At 37.1% G+C, this 17,627-nt stretch overlaps 1 protein-coding gene across 3 annotated transcripts in view; it reads right to left on the bottom strand.

The window, feature by feature from the left end:
* The window catches only part of lmbr1 (limb development membrane protein 1), a 41,923-nt gene that overhangs the window by 9,834 nt on the left and 14,462 nt on the right, over nt 1-17,627 (bottom strand). For all 3 annotated transcript variants that reach the window (XM_079429723.1, XM_079429724.1, XM_079429725.1), the window contains 10 exons: nt 14,649-14,775; nt 14,474-14,542; nt 13,286-13,350; nt 13,112-13,184; nt 8,321-8,410; nt 5,318-5,394; nt 5,086-5,163; nt 2,044-2,117; nt 1,766-1,856; nt 82-148 (listed from right to left, as the gene is read on the bottom strand). In XM_079429723.1, coding sequence (XP_079285849.1) covers nt 82-148; nt 1,766-1,856; nt 2,044-2,117; nt 5,086-5,163; nt 5,318-5,394; nt 8,321-8,410; nt 13,112-13,184; nt 13,286-13,350; nt 14,474-14,542; nt 14,649-14,775 — 811 coding nt within the window. The remainder of the gene's footprint in view (nt 1-81; nt 149-1,765; nt 1,857-2,043; nt 2,118-5,085; nt 5,164-5,317; nt 5,395-8,320; nt 8,411-13,111; nt 13,185-13,285; nt 13,351-14,473; nt 14,543-14,648; nt 14,776-17,627) is intronic.

Raw genomic sequence — 17,627 nt, 5'->3', positions numbered from 1 at the left:
ATTAAAAAACATGAAAAATCTTACTCATCCCAAACTTTTGAATGGCAGTGTATGTACATATGCAGGTTAGAAGGACCTTACCAAGTGTTCGGGACATGACAGGCAAGGCCGAGCTCAGCACTAGAATGGATACACAGCAACCAATGATCTACAAGAAAAGACAAGACAAGGAAACATTTCCACCATTCCAAATTTAATATATGATAAAAGATCCCATAGTTGATGGCTAAAAAAATGTAATGCACCATGACCAATTTTTTTGCAAAATAATATATTAAGAAAAAGGTAAAATAAAACAATAAATATCCTTTAACTCCTTAACATGAAGCACAAAATGTTATAATGCAATATTTTATTTTAGGGATGCACCGATACCGCGGGCCGATACTGAGCTCATGTACTCGTACTCGTTAAAATGCCCCGATACATTTACATTTAGTCATTCGGCAGACGCTTTTATCCAAAGCGACTTACAATTGGGGAATACAAAAAGCGATTAATCTTGTAGAGGCAATCGGACAGAGGAAGTGCTCGTAACACCAAGTCTCAGTCATTGTTCAAATAAGTACAAGCTAGTAAGCGGAGAGAAAGATAGAGGGAAAGTGTTTTTTTTTTTTTTTGGAGTTTAGGATGAAGTCAAGTACTGCCGAAAGAGATGAATTTTCAGTTGTTGTTCAGGCGATTTCTATTTATGAAAATATCACAGTTAGGAGATTTATAACGAGTGGTTCCCTGCATTATTACAGCAAAGCGCGTGATTACAGCCGCTGCAATGGAGCTCTTAAAGTAAAGATGATGTACCATAGAGCAAAAAAAATGAACAGTGACAATAACAAAAACTTGTAAAATAAATTTTAATGGGCATAATTAAGTGTGAAAATAACCGAAGTATATACAGTCAAACCAAAAATTATTCAGAGACCAGATATAATTTTTCATATATTTTTTTTAATAGTGGGTGCAGGACACTATAGTTCATTTATATAAGTGAGGATAGCAAAATAAAGTAAACTTTGACATATTATACCCAAAAATTCTTCATACAGTGGACTACCAGTAAAATTGATACAAATGTGGGACCAAAAATTATTCAGACCGAGTCTGGGAAAAAATTGAATTTCAGGTTTGCATGAACCTGGTTGACAGCATGCCCAGGAGACTACAGGCTGTCATTAAGGCTAAGGGTGGCCTGACAAGCTATTGATAGTTTTGTAAATATTCTGACATTATGATATTATCAAGCTGAATTTGTTCCGACACAGTTTAAATCTGCGTTCTTGTCATATTTTATTACCATTTTCTAAACTATAGCGAATAAACTGTGATAATGTGAGAAATGTTGGAGTTGTCTGAATAAATTTTGGTTTGACTATCTATTTGATAAATGAAGTTAACAAAGTAACATTATACATACTCTTTAGGTTTTTGTACCCAATATTTAAAAAAAAAATTACAAATACAATGAAAATATCGGTATCGTTACTCTGTATCGGCAAGTACCAAATGATGTATTATCAAGTATTAAAGTATAGGTATCGGGCGAGTACTGGAAAACGTGGTATCGGTGCATCCCTATTTTATTTTATTTTTAATTGATTAGATGCTTAAAAACATTGAGGTATTCAAACTTGTTGAAGAATGACAAGTATTAAACATCTCAGAATTGGAAACAATTTGACTCTACAACAAATTGTCAATGTTTTATACATTTAGTCCAACCTAGAATCAACAGGCTTTAAAACTGAAGCAGTGTTGCAGATCCTACCGTTGTCATGGTAGTGTCGTCCTTTCTGGGTGTGAGCTCCTGAAAGATGCGAAGGCTATAGAAGCCAACCACAGATGAGACCATCAGATAACTGTTCAGGAGTTAAGACTAACACAGTTGTTTCCGTCAAACCATTCACTAACATTTCCCTCTAGAACTCACTCACGACAATCATAAGCAAACAGATTTGAGTCCCTTCACTAAACACACACAATCTGTGATTAAACACTCGAATGGAGCTTATGCAGCATTAGATTATCAAACACAGCAAAGGATACAACATGAGAATGATTTCGATAACCGCCTGGGCAACTCCAAATTTGGATAAGGAGGCATTGCTAATATCTCTTTCCTGCAGAATCAGAGTGAATGTTACGGTCAATGGTTATTTTCAAAAACTGATTTTTTTTTTTCCTCCACATAAAATTTGCTTTCGGAATATGATCATTTTTCGTAGCTCTCTCTCTGGACTGAGGCAATGCTCTTACAAGGAGTAACTGCATGTAGTGGACGTGTTTTAGCAACGTGCCCAACGCACAGGCTCCTGTTACAACCGAAGCTGTGTAATCTAAATAAGACTACAGTGTTGACACCTCAGTGCTTCAGGCAGTGAGGGCAGAAAAAAGCGGCACAAATATTTGGAGCTGTTCTGAGTGAACGCTATTATGAAGATATAAAACATATAAAGCTCAGATTAGCGAAGTTTCCCCTCTCACCAACGAGGACAGACAGAGTGAAATTGGCGAAGTAATGAATGGAAGCAGATGAAAGATCTTTTTAAATTCATCGCCGCTCACACACGCATAATATGTGAGCAGGTGTTCAAACAAAAAAGAAGAAGAAAAAAAAGGCAATGGTGCTCTTACACTAAGAGGCTGCATAGCATGAATGGCTGCCAAAAATTAAGAGAAAAATGTGGGAAAAAAAAAAGAAACCAAAACAAATGCGCTGGCAAACAAAGTTTTTCAATCTCAGGCCTTTAATATCTTTTGAAGTCATTGACGTGATCTGAAGGTTTGGATTGGAATTATTACAATAAAAGCCAACATTTATTTGACATAATTTATCAATGTAAAACAACTTTAGTCTGGACTTGACAAGCAAAAAAAATAAAATAAGAATCAATCACCACTCTCATTCTAATGATGTGTATTTGACAGCAGACCAATTCAAAATCAACAGAGCATATACAAATATTTATGATGATCTTTCTAACCGGATTAGATCAAATCTGAACCAGATTTTATACTGTCAGTCTTGCTTGCTGTTATTGATGACAGGCCTGAAGAAAGTTTACATGCGATTCAAAAACCAGAGAAGCTCAACTAAACACCTGCTCATAAAATATCATCAAACACTCAAACTGTTATATAAGTTAATCATCCAAAAATGTTAGCTAGTAGTTGGTTCACACTTTATTTTAAGGTCCAATTCTCTAACCATTAACCTCAACTTTTGCCTCCGTAAACTCCTAAGTTACTGCTTATTAATAGTAAGGTAGTTGTTAAGTTTAGGTATTGTGTAGGCTTAGGGATGTAGAATATGTGCTTTATGTACTAATAAACAGCCAATTTGTTAATAATAGGCATGCTAATAAGCAACTAGTTAATAGTGAGAACTGGTCCCTATACTAGAGTATTATCAGTAGTTGATGTTGTAGTAACAGTGGGAATAGAACTGGTAATGTGATCAAACATAAAAACCTCAACCCAAAAATCCATCCTTGACTGTCATTTAACTTACAGCCATAAACCGACTGATATTATTGAACAGGGCAGGTATCTCAAATCCCCTATTTTGCTCAGAGCTGTGTCGGGTGTTTGTTGGTGCTGCTTAACACCTGTGATTGAGTGAATTTAAGGATATCTGTGTGTATACCTTCCTTCAGGTGTGTCCTAACTACACTGCATGTTTTGATGTGCCTCAGCTACCTCTGATGAAGGCTATTAACAGAAAAAAAGCAGCAAAAAACTAATCGTGAATTAGGCAGGACTTTTTTTTTTTTTTTTTGAAAGATGTTTACTGACAGGTTAAGTGTCATCTGTTGACTCTTGTCAAAGGTTCAGAGGTCAAAAAGAGAAATATGATCTCTCTCGCTTTCCCTCTCATCTCGTTTCTCATTCCATCATTCCTTCTGCTCCGTATGACATGTGAGATACGAGTTCGGATGAGAACCGGACATTAATGAGGCTGTTTTTAGCATCGACAATAATTCTGAATCCATGGGGAGTGACAGCAATAAGAGTTTTATTGCCGTCATTAGCAACAGTGCATCAGACAGCTTAATGCAAGCAGTGCCATTGCATTAGATCTCCTTACCTCACAGCCACATTTATGACACCCTGCCTTATCTGCCGGTCTGGCGTTAACCTAGTTACCTTAACTCGCATCAATCTCTCTTAAGAATGTTGCGGAATGCTGGCCCGCCCCCCGCCACATCCCAAGCCGACGTAAAAACCATCAAACAAACGGGCAGACACCGCTGCTGGATTGTCGTGGTTACATGAGATCTTAAGCATGGCACCAGTCCAGCTCATCAAACGCATTAACCAGCCTGTCAAGAGGGCCCTTCGTCTCTGAACACTGTGACAAGTGTAATTTGGGGGATTTTCAGTCAAGTGTCATGCCAAGGCAAATATCGACACTAATAAAATAATTAGAAAGGGGAGCGGGCACTCTTATAGAGCAGCTCAACACTATCAAACCATGGCCAGAAAAAGGATATGAAGAATTTCCTTTGTTGTGGGAAGACAAAGAAGAAAGGTATGGAGCAGGGACAGCAGGTGGGAGTGGTGAAGAAGAGTGAGATAAAAACATCATTGTATGGAGGAAAAGAAAGAGTGCAACCATTCCCATGGACCTGTTAAACTATTTACCTATCCGGCAGTAAACTGACTTGGACCCATATTCAATCAGCCAAACTTGTAATTCCCTTGTCAAAGAGAAAACTGACAATGTCTTCGCACAGTCAAAAATTGCGCAATGATGGTTTCATTACAGGGCTTTGACTCAAAACACCCAGTTAAGACGAAAGAGGTCGGTGTCCAGAGTTTTACATACATATGGTGCATGAGTGCCTTTGAATTGACATCAAGCAGAGCGAATGGGAGAGCAACTCTGATAAAGAGCATCAAACAGCAGCGACATGATACACATCTCGACGTGTCTTTTCTTTTACAGCACACACCTGAGCATATCTGGAATTCAGTGTGCCCCGACGCAAAGCGTGCTTTTTGCAGGGCAGCGAGAGAACGAGCAAGTGAACGAAAAGCTGAGTATTTGTTTACATTTTCATTTTTTTTTACTTGCATTTTTCTTACCGTTGAACCCTTTGGCAAAGCCGTCTCATCAACAAGCAAGTACACAATGTTCAGGGCAACCAGGAGAACAGAAATCGCCTGCAAGCAGCACAGTTGGAAACAAACAAAAGCATTATAAACAGTAGAAAGAAACATCAAACCAATTTATGAAAATCCCCCACGCCCCCTTGCATCAAGTCACATGCTTTGTGGTCCGTTATGATAACGGTGCAAAGGCTAAATAAACACGTACCGTTCCAGCAAGCAGGATCAGCATCACTATGGGGTAAAGGAGGTTCTTTTCCCAGGCTGAGGCCTTCTTTCTCCTTTCTAGGACAGAGGGTGAGAGAAACGATTGTAGTTTCTGACTAACGGTACGCATGTTTACCATGAACTGACGTTGAGCAAATTACACCCAATCCTACGGTGGCCGAGAGAGCTCAACGCGCTGCAACTTCAGAAAACACATGCAAATAGAAAAAGCACCAGCAAATCAAGAAAACATCATCAATTTGACAGCAGGTGCTGCAAATGCTCACAACACAACCAAATAAAGAATTTTATTTGCAGTGCGTTTCTTTATTTGGTTGTGTTGTGAGCATTTGCAGGGTGTGTGTTGTCAAATTGACAAAGTTGTTTTCTTAATTTGCAGGCGTTTTTTCTATTTGCAGTGCGTTTCTTTATTTGGTTGTGTTGTGAGTTTTTGCAGGGCATGTGTTGTCAAATTGATGAAGTTGTTTTCTTAATTTGCAGGTGTTTTTTCTATTTGCAGCACATTGAGCTCTCTCGGCCACCGTACACTCCCTTTAATTAGTCCATTCCTCTCAAGTGTCTGACAGAAAAACAATTTCACACCAAGATAAATAGTAAAGGCCTGTTCACACCAAGGACTATAACTATAAAGTTCTAAAAATCGCTATAACAAGCACAAATTTAAAACAGCAGACGAGTGTGAGCTTTGAATAAATATTGTCTGCTGGTGTGGAGGCTAATATAGTTATCTTTATAGTTATTGTTCTTCATGTGAATGGGTCTTAACTATAGAAAGATGAAAAATCTATTTAATTCAGGACAATTTTCAAAAGATTATCTTTCAAATAGCACAACTGTTTTTAACATTGATAATTAGAAGAAATGTTTAAGCAGCAAATCAGCATATTAGAATGATTTCTGAAGTATCTTGTGACACTGAAGACTGGAGTAATGGCTGCTGAAAATTCAGCTTTGCCATCACAGGAATAAATAACATTTTAAAGGGGTCCTATTATGCTCTTTTACAAAGTCTTGATTTTGTTTTGGGGGTGTACTAGAACATGCTCTCATGATTGGTGGTTCGAAAAATCGCATTATTTTTCACATAATTTACACTATTACAATACCTTTCTCCCCAGCCTGGCACAAACGGCTGTGGCTAGAAGGGATACAGCTCCGACCGGAAATGAACAATTAAATTAATTGTATACCTATTAGATTGTGTTTTAACGTCTACACCTACCCCAACACTAAACCTACACCTTACAGGAATTAAAAAATAGTAACTATTGTTCTACAGTGTGACAAAAATTACGCTGTACTGATGTGCGCATGCCCAGTAGCGCCATACGTATCCCTTCTAGCCTTTACCTGGCACAAACGGCTCTATTAGTTCCGGGTTTGATAAAGGCCCGCCTTCCGAAAAATGAAATGTGTTGTGATTGGTTAGCTGTCCCAGTGCGTTGTGATTGGCGAATAGCTTAGACGGCGTTTCAGTACTGCCCCGCCCCTTGCCAAAACAGCAAGTTCGGATTTAACTGCATTTACTATATACAGATAAGTGCAACGTTTATTGTTCTTTAATTTTAACATTATAACATGAATTGCAGTGAAATTGTTATACAGCTGAATTTATTTATACCATAGTCCCACAGACTTGCACTATTTTCGGCGGCATATATATATATATACAAAATAATTCTCTGCCAGTAGGAGGCGCTGTTGGAGCAGGAGAGATCAAGGTTTTCCCGGTAACGCTGTACATAAAGCAGAGCTCCACTCACAAACACTGCTTTATCAGACATTACAAGCAAGATGAAATGAAAATGATATCCAAAATTTTCTGAAGACAGTCGGATTACTTCAGAAATAGTGATATAAAAACACCAGCACCGGGTTTTGATTTTGAAACGTGCAGTGCTCAACCAAGTGTTCTCCCCACCTGCCAGCCTGTCGAATTTCTGTAGGGGGGTGGGGGGGGGGGGGCTATTTTTGTGATATCATAAATACAGGAAAACAACTTTGTAGTCCAAACGAGCCATTCGTTGTAGTTCTTGAAAATGGGATATTTTTTTTAAAACGAAATATCTCGCTTTGGAGAGGACTTTGAGATTTGTAACTTTGTAGATCATTTTATGCCCAAACATACACACTACACACTGACTAAAATTCAAAACGTGGAATAGCATAATGGGAGCCCTTTAAAATATATTCATTTGAAATTATTTCACATTTTTACTGTATTTTTGATCAAATAAATGCAGCCTTGGTGAGCATAAGAGACTTCTTTCAGAAACATCTACAAAATCTTACTGATCTCAAATTGAACGGTAGTGAATAAGAACTAACTACAGCTTTACTGTAGTAAATTCATTGCTTTGCATTTTATTAATGTGTGGAAATAATAGCTACCAGTTATTTCTGGGTTAACTCAATTAAATCCACATTTGTGTGAGCACAGTTCAGAGGTTTCAGTATAGTTCAGAAGAGTGACAAATATTAGGTATTCTCCTGCTACACCCATGAAGTAATTCTAGAACATCTTTTCTCGATTCCAGTGTGTGTTCACTTCTGTGCCTCTCTGTCCTCTACCCTCTCCTTCTCAACATCTCTCACTCTGATTCTGCTCTGGCTCTGAGGTTGGCAGGGTTCCCTGCATATGCACCATGCTGCCTCTAAATTAATGACTGCACTTGGAGAGACAGCCACAATAAAGTTTGCATCACACTCCAATATCCTAAGTGCCTTTGTGGCCTCCTCTCCTTCCCAACTGCTCGTCTCTCCGGAATCATTTATAATACCCCAAAACACAGGCTGACGTCGAAAATGATACAGCCATACCCTATTTGGCCTCAGTCCAAATGACTATTCACATTCAAAGACACTTTGCAATTCAACAATATGAGGAGTGGATATTGCAGCCTACACATATTTGAAACTGACAGCTCTGACAGAATCAGAATTTAATTTGGTTTAATTAAACGTTGTTAAAAACATCTCTCACCGAGTTTGTTCCTCTGACTGCGAATGTTGTCCAGCTCTTTGTAGAGATGGTGCTGAGAGTTTCCATGGAAATAAGAGTTTGACATCGTACCTGAGTGACAGGCAAAGACAGAAGGAGCTTTAGAAAAAGACAGATAGAGAGCAAAGAATTGAAACAAAGAAAGATACTATCATTCTGTTTACCTTGGCTTATTAAGAGCTTCTGTAAAAAGATCAAACCACTAGGAAACAGCAGGGATGTGAACATAAATCAGTGGTATGAACATTGTTATCTTAACTGTTACTCAAGTACCTACTTAATATAAATCACACCATTTGTCAGAAAATCAGTCAAGAAAGAAAACTATATTCATTTACTGAAAGTAAAAAAACAGCTTTCAAAGTGTGGTGGTAGCAGTTTAATATCTGAATGCCTGAGAAGCGAGAGTGCATTCAGTGCCCTGCAGGAGGTTTCTCACCACAGTTCAGCCATATTGTATATCTGAACAATTCTATTAAACCTTCTATTTTGCTTTGCTAATTCTCCAACTTTCAACATCTGCAACAATTAAGATGAGAAAATCTCATGAGCACCACACGTCAAAATGCAATGTCAAATGTGCTTAACAGCGCTGGTAAACAATGTTTTGAAAAATAAAATATTGCATTAGTCCGTTAAAAATTATTATTACAATATATATAATAAAAAGGTCCCACTTTATATTAGGTGGCCTTACGTTTAAATTAATCATTTCATACAATGCACTTATTGTGTACATACATTGTACTTTTATTTTTAAAAACACCTGCATGTAATTACAGGTGTAATTAATTTCTGTAATTGCATTTAAAATTACACTGTTGACCCATTCCTTACACCTTAACCCACCCTTAAACCTACCCATACCACCAAACCTGTCCCTAACCTTAAATGTATCCTACCTCAAAAGCAGCAAAAGTGTTTTGCAATACAATGTAAGCACAATAAGTACACTGTACTTATTTTTACGTAAGGGCACCTAATATAGAGTGGGACCTAAAATTCTAACAATAAATTAAAAATGAATAACGAAATTAAGGAGTAATTACATTAAATCATTAACATGTTTGATATGTTTTGGTAAGTGTTGCCTCTAAAGGTTTTTCCTTATTGTCAAATAGGTTACACTTTATTTTAAGGTGTCCTTGTTACAGTGTAATAATACATTTAAGTACTGAGTAATATTAATAATATAAATTACTTACTATATGGTTAGGGTTACTTGCATGTAATTATGCATAATTTATTCTTATTACAATTGTAAGTGCTTGTAACGTGCAATAAGGACACATTAAAATAAAGTTTTACAATCAAAAATAGCTTATAATGAAAATAATAGGTGTACTACTATAATGGCCATTCATCATTTATTTTTTATAGCTTATATATATTCTTCATACTCTGAGAACAATAATATTAACACCTTTAACAGTTGCATGTCTGATATGCTGGTCCAAGAGCTAAAAGCTTATGTCTTATTAGTTTTATGTCTTATTTTTATTTTGTTGCCATAAGAAACTTGACAGGGTCAGGATCGAGTCTCAAGGCAAAGAGAGAAAGGGGAGGCTTCCGAGTAATATTTTAAAAAGAAAAATAAAGCTTGTTGCATAGTTGAAATTCAAATAATATGAAAAACAGTGAGTTACATGAAAAAAAAAAGTTTAAATTTAATTGAGTTGCAAACTCTGTGCATGACATACATTTTGTCAACAGCACAGTAGGTATGTACTGTATGTGTGCAGCTCATTGATTGCGAGTGTGCATCACATGGACAATGCCATGCATACACTAAGTGTTTACGTCAGAACTGAAGTATACTTTGGGAATGTGTTACCCCCAACACTAGTATACTCTAACTGCTGAGTCTAGGCCAGACGTGTGCATGCTGTGACTGGTTCTGACGGAAGAGGGGACTGAGGTTTCTTCTGAACACTGAGAGTGTGTGTGTGTGTGTGTGTGTGTCAGGAGGTGAGAGTGAGAGGGCAAAACCAGAGAGGGGTTCTCCAGGAAAACCACAGACTTCTGTCTCATTTAGCTCTTATTTATCCGTTTCATGCTGGTATTTTTTTTTTTTCATCGTTTCAGTGGTTCGTTTGCTCCTCAAAGCAGAGGATTGGTTTGCAGAGCCTCGGGGGACACACTGGCAGATCAGCAGCAATTAGTTCAGTGTTACACCATTACTGGCGTGCAATAAAAACACAATCTTTCATCTTTTCACCGACATTAGGCTGAGGAGTCAATCACTTTGATCAAAACGTGATTATTATTATGATGAGTGCACCACGCCCTGTCTGGTAGAGGTTCAGGTTCATAAAGAAATCTATTAAAAGAAAAAAAACACAGCAGGTGTGTTCCTCATCATGTAACTTGTCCATACCGGTGATTTTTTATGGAAAATCTGTACCCTCCAACCAAAATTGTGAGAACAATGAAAAAGGAAATGTCACTATTAGCTGATAAGGACTGGATTGTTCTGCCAAACATGGCTGCGGGCTGCCCTGAGGGGCTAACAAGATGTGAGTGAAAAATGAGAGAAAGAACAACAGTTAAGACATCTGAATGGATCTGGATCTTTTTGTCAAAGGTGCTGTATGGAATAACTTTTGATTTCCTGTGATTATTAATAGCAATGCTTTCACACTTTAAAGTTGGCATGAATTGAAATAGATATTATTTTACTTTAGCTTTATCTACATTTAATAAAAAATATAAAAAAAGACTTATATGCCGGTCTCTAATCATCTTAGTCTGCCTAAACCCTGCCCCTCCACAATCGACTGCAGGTTTGCATAAATTTTTGTGTCCACATATCATAATCCAACCAACAACCAAAGAGTTAAACCAAGTACTTGATTTTCATCATGAATTTAACTTTTCAGAAGCTTGAAAGTTACTGTTATTAAAGAAAAATTATTATTATTAATTAGGTATATTTACTGCATTTACTGCATACAGTGCATTCATGACATTATCAACAAATTTCTACCCAAATTCTCTTAAAAACCTCATTTCTGATGACGTAAGTAATGGCATCGGCCAATAATTTCAGAACTGCCGCTGTCCCCATTTCAAGAAGATTAGAAAACTTTTGAATAAATTCTTGCATATAGCCCTTCAATTAAGGTGATAAAGGTGATGCTCAGTAGCAAGGTACGCTGGCAGAAGGAGAGGAGATTATGTCATTGTTTTCTAAAGAAACTTCAGCCGGTTCTGCATTACGTCAGTGGTAATTATGCAAAGCAGAGAACCATCCGGTACCGAAGAGAGTTTTTGCAAGGTCACCCTGCCACTGCGCATCTGGGCAACAGAGAAAAACATAGCAAGAGCCAAGACAGAGGACAAACAAATGCCTGCATCTGGACGAAAGCATACACTCAGGCAAATGCACCTAAACACACAGTTGCAAGACTCTGCCACAGTTCAGAAAAAAAGTGCTCTAATGCGCACATTCACATACATGCAACTATATGAATGCACTCAGATTAATACTTCAATACTTTAACCTGTATTAATGGCCTCAACTGATGACATGAGATGAAGTAGAGATGCAGAGCAGTGCATTAATGTAATAACTAACACACTTGTGAATTAGCCCATATCAAGGGTCTGCAAGAAAGCTTGTGCAGGCATGTAGGATCTAAATGAAGTTACAGTCAGTTGAATAATTGTTATTAGATAGAAGCCAGATAAGAGAGTAAAGCAAAGTAGACAGTTTCCTCCTGAACTCTTTTCCCCCCAACTTCACCTCAGGTTTTGCATTTATGGGGTTAAAGAAGAAAAGAACGAAAATTCCTTAAATTCCTGATAAGGTAAAATCGTTCTCTCCTTAACGCCTGAGCGAGATCTTCCTGTAACGCAGAGTTTTTGAGCTTTGCCAAAATCACATTCCACATCCCTATTGGCCTTTTGTCACCCGATCACAGTGACTGCCAATGCGCTTCACATCAAACGGCAATCATAAAGAAGCGAAAATCGTTAAAACAGATTACAATTATTTTATCAGGTGTTCAAAGCAAATCTACCTTTGGTGCTAACACTACAGAACCAAACAACCAAATGAGAGGCTATTGAAATTCATCCATGGGTTTTGAGCAACTGGGCACTATCAGTTAAGATGATCTAGCTTACCTCCGTGAATTCAATAGAAAAGCACATGTTCTATGTTGACTGGCATCTGTACACTCTGTTGCGTGCATGAGTTGAAGCAAAAGTCTAGTTTGGCTTTAAACATGAACACTTCCTGCATTGTGTGGATGTTTGTGTATGGGAATAAAAGTCAGCTAAAAGAAGACGTATGAGTAGGAGAAAACGTTATATTATATTTTAATTATGTTGTTTCACCAGTTACTTATCTGATTAAATCAAACAAAATCCTGTAGGAAACACTGGAGCATATGGGTATTTTGTTCTCAGATACAGCGGGGTTAAGGAAGGGAGTCAAAGAAAGTAAGACAACATGAGCGGGTGGTTCAAAAGGGACATAATTCTATTAGATTCCTCTTTTATTTTATTATAAAAATAAACCAAGCACAACTATTTGTACACTACCATTTATTACTGTGATGAATTAATTCTGTCGAAAAAGAAAGCACCTAATAAAAGTGATACTCTGCATTTCTTGCAACATCACCAAAAATATGGCAGATTTGTAGCAGAATAAATGCTAGAAGTTGCAGATGCAAATAATCCGCTGTTATTCAGGTAATAAAGAAAATAATACAAATATGTAATAATCCTTGCATTTGCCCATCATATAAAAACAAAAACACTCACCATTGAGTCTACGCTCCAGGGCCTCTTCCTGCAGCTGTATACAATAAATCTGCTCATCCAGATCCTCTAAAATCTTTACAGACAGGGAAAGAGAGGAACAGGGTGTGAGGAGGAATGAGAGTGGATGTTTAACAAATGCATACACACACACACATATAGTGTAATAGTACTTACTGTGGGTTTGACTAGTAATTGGCCCATCACTGTGAACATGCGTGACAGTCCTACTGGAGTACACACTGATGAGAAGAGACAAGAAGCTGCTTTAAACACTCGCATGCTCATTTATGCTTTTCTAAAGCAAAAGTATGAATGCAATCTTTGAACTAGTTCAAATTTATCTAACCACTGTAAGAGTGGTTGAAACAAGTCTTAATAACACATTTAATATGTATCTGTTTGCTCTGGAAAATATACTTGAAGCCATTTTAATCAGAGGAACCATTTCAACCAAACAGCTATACTGCTGCCAATGAGATTCAACCTGCTTAATTAAAATATTCAAAAGTAACAGTCTAGTTGTTTTCCACACTGTTTTTCACTACAAGAACAAAAGAAGAAATTAATCAATTTAATTGCATGCACCAATACCACAATACATAGGAATAACTGCATTTGCATTTTTATTAAAACTTAAAAAATTCCACATGGCCACTTTATATTTCATAATTTTACATTACACTATATTAACTATACCCAGCAGGCACAGGTCATCAATATAACGTCAGGTTGCCGTAGGACAGATGTTTCATTTTGGTTGAGAATGAAAATTGGGTTGACATCAGTATTTGACAGCAATTTGGCGTTGACTTAACATTGGATTTTGGTTACACAACCAGTTAAAACAACAAATATCAACATCAGCTGATGTCAGTACTTGACAATAAATGAACATTGGCATCAGATGTTGAATTGACATTGAATTTGTCACTCGATGTCGCAACCGAAGTTTAATCAAATATCAACATCTTATGACATTGTGTGCCTGCTGGGTAGTAAACATAACATTTTGGTATATTACATATGAACATATTAGTAATTTAGTAATGAGTACATTTATTGTCAAAGTGGATTGTATCAACAAAACTGTCCTGCTATGGGACACTTTGTTGACATTTAATTTGTTCTTAATTTCCTCTAAACAGATGAAAATAAAAGGCTGATGCTCAACCAGGAGGTTCAACACTTGCCCTCCAATACGTTTAAAAACTGTCCAACTTCAAGGTCTTCATAAGACAGTGCTTAATTTTCCTCACAATTTTCATTCTCTTCACTGCATTGAAAGTTACAGCATCCACTGAGAACTAAATACAAAAGTGATCATGCAGAGTCCACTGACAGCACAGTTTCACGTGAACTTACTAAGCAGCAACAGGCCTCCCATCAGAGAGATGCAGGAGTAAAGATATGGCAGATAAAAGTCCCATAAATCTAGAACAAGAGAACGTGACAGGCACAATAAACCACAGGTCAATACATAACGGATTACATCACATGCATGCATCCACATCGGTAGGAGGAGGGTCAAGAGACAAACCGTAGAGCGATTCCATGCTGGCGGCATCATTGTCGATGAGAGCGGACGCCACCCATACAATGCCCAGGATGAGGAGACCCAGCAGAAAGAGCATGACAAACGTCTCCAGCACTCGAGCCTTTATGCCCTGAAACCAACAAACACCCGCTTTAATGTTTTCAGGTTTACTTACGCTGTAGCCAAGAGTGATTCAGAAACACACACACACACACACACGCACATGCACACGCACGCACGTGTAAATGAGGCTCTAATTGAAAATTTAGCCCTGGAAGCCCTGGGACTTCCCTGTAACACTGACTCAATGTCAAGCCCCCTTCCCAATACAAAACACACATACAACAATAGGTCACCAGATGCACAAAGAAACTAATGACCTTCCTCTCTCTCATTCACTGACACACACACACACACACACTTACATGAACAGTTATTAACATGTCCGGTCAGAGTTTGTGGCTAAAATGAAAAAGGTGGCTGCTACTGTCTGAGATTAACTCCAGAGGCTCATCTGGAAACTATTAGGAGTTTTTTTCTGGGTCAGTAAGTGCCTTATGTGTGGTATTTTACTCCACTCCTGATTTACTTGTTCCCCCTGAACCTACATATTGATATTGGTGACTGCAAGTGTTTGTAAACTGCAACACTGTGATGAGTCTGATCTTTCACTGTGCAGAAAACACACAAATGACAAAAGTTCCAAAGTTTGGGATCAGTAAGGTTTTTGGAAAGAAATTAATGCTTTTATTCGGCAATGATGCATTAAATGTGTCATGGTTTCCATGAAATTAGGAAGCAACACAACTTGTTTTCAATATTGAAAATAAGAAAATCACAGCAAATCAGCATATTAGTATGATTTCTGAAATATCATGTGACACTGGAGTAATGGCTGCTAAAAATTCAGCTTCAGCATCACAGGAATAAATTACATTTTAAATTAAATTTAAAATATATATATTTTTTAATTGTACTAATACATTATATTAATATTGTCCTGTATTTTAAGCATATAAAAGCACTTTGATGAACATAAGAGACTAATCTTACCAATCTCATTCATTTGAATGGTAGCGTACACATCCATCACTTACAATGACAACAGACACAAGTGACAAACTGAACTACAAGCATGTACAACATTTATAAACAATAAATATGTAATCCAAAAAAATACACATCTGACCATGAAAATTATTTCCCTTCAACTGTCCCTTTCACACATTTTCAAGTGTCTAAATTCCCTGATTCCTTTAACCTGTTACCCTGCGCCCCTATTTTTGAGCATTTTGTAAAAAACGATATAACCAAATAAAAATGTCTGTAGCTCTTGAACCCTAAGGTCTATATTTAAAAATCTGGTGTTGTTTGAAACTAGACACTTGATCCTTTGTTACTCTAGAGTCATAATAACTCAAAATTAGTATAGCAATAGAGTAAAACAAGGTAAAATATACATGAAATTGACTCGCGATATGTTTTAATGAAGCTCACTAAGGGAAAAATGGATGAGACTTTCATGCCAAAGGCCTGAAAACACCATAAAGATAAAGCTGAACATCTGACCATGTTTTGATTCAAATTTGAGGATGATACTCCCAAAAATGTAGTTTCTGTAAGCTTTTATTTAAAAAAAATCTAGGCGTCCTTTCAAAAAAGCCATTTGGAGACCCCAAATAGACACTTTGTAAACAAATGTCCAAATGAGTCAAAACTACATAATACATATATGTATATCAATTCAGAACTGCTCTGCCCACCAAAACACACAATAAAAAACTATTTCTGAACAGCATTTGTAGTGCTGACTCATTTAGTCATTTGGTTAGTCTACAAATGGCATTTTTGAAAAAAAACGCCTAAATATTTCCTGAAATAAAATATGAAATAATAAATTTTTTATAGGTAAAGACTTACAGAAAGTACATCTTTATGGTATTTCATTTCAAGAAAAGCTTTGGAAAAGTCATTTGGATATTTTATTTCAAGAAAAGTCTAGGAATCCTTTCAAAAATGCTATTTAGAGACTCCATAAGACACTGCATACTACATATGTATATCAATTCAGAACTGCTCTACCAATGAAACCACAAAAAAACACAAAACTATTTCAGAATTTGAACATAACTAAACAGTCTTTATTCTGAACAATTCCAATAATGAAAACAGTGAACCAAAACAGATTTGATCATTTTTGAACTAGTGAAAACACAAAACATGCAAAATTCATTGTTTTTACAACATTTGTATTTTTTATTTATTTTATATGGTGAATATTATGAATATTACTATTTTACTAATATAGTAATAGATTACTATTACTAATATTACTAAATAATAATAAAAAAAAACTATTTACAGTATTTACAGTGGAGGAAGACGCTCTAGCAGCCACTAAAATGGTTTTTTTTCTGACCATCTGGATTCACCAGACCTCTGAAAAGACAGGGAAGAGTGAGAGAAAAAGAGTGAGAAAGTGTGTAAGCAAAACAAATCAAACTTGCAACACTGTTTACATTTTGTACACACACACACACACGCGCGCACGCACACACACACACACAATAACCGGGACATACCCACAAACAAACACACCCACCCACCCACACGAACAAAACTCATGTAATCCCCTCATATTATCCCTCTCCGTTGTCATTTTTAGAATCTAAAACAGCTAACATGAAACAAAAGCTGCAAATACATGATAAAGACACATAAACATTCAAGAGGAGGGTGGAGACACTTACGTGCTAATGCTATCCACGCTTCCCAGCGATCTCAGCGCGTATTCGGCTACTAAATTAGCCATTTTTCTCCCCACGTCCTCCAAAACACCACCAAACGCCACAGAAACACTTCTCAAGTCGAAGATCCACGATGGAGAGATTCAGATGTGAGCTTTGGACAACATCTGTTCGCTGATAGCCAGTCTGTGTAGCGCTGCGACGCCATTATGTGTACGCTTCATGCGTAACCCGA

This window comes from Barbus barbus (assembly GCF_936440315.1).
Source record: "Barbus barbus genome assembly, chromosome: 2".
Classification (NCBI taxonomy): domain Eukaryota; kingdom Metazoa; phylum Chordata; class Actinopteri; order Cypriniformes; family Cyprinidae; genus Barbus; species Barbus barbus.
This window is presented reverse-complemented; position numbering and strand designations above follow the sequence as displayed.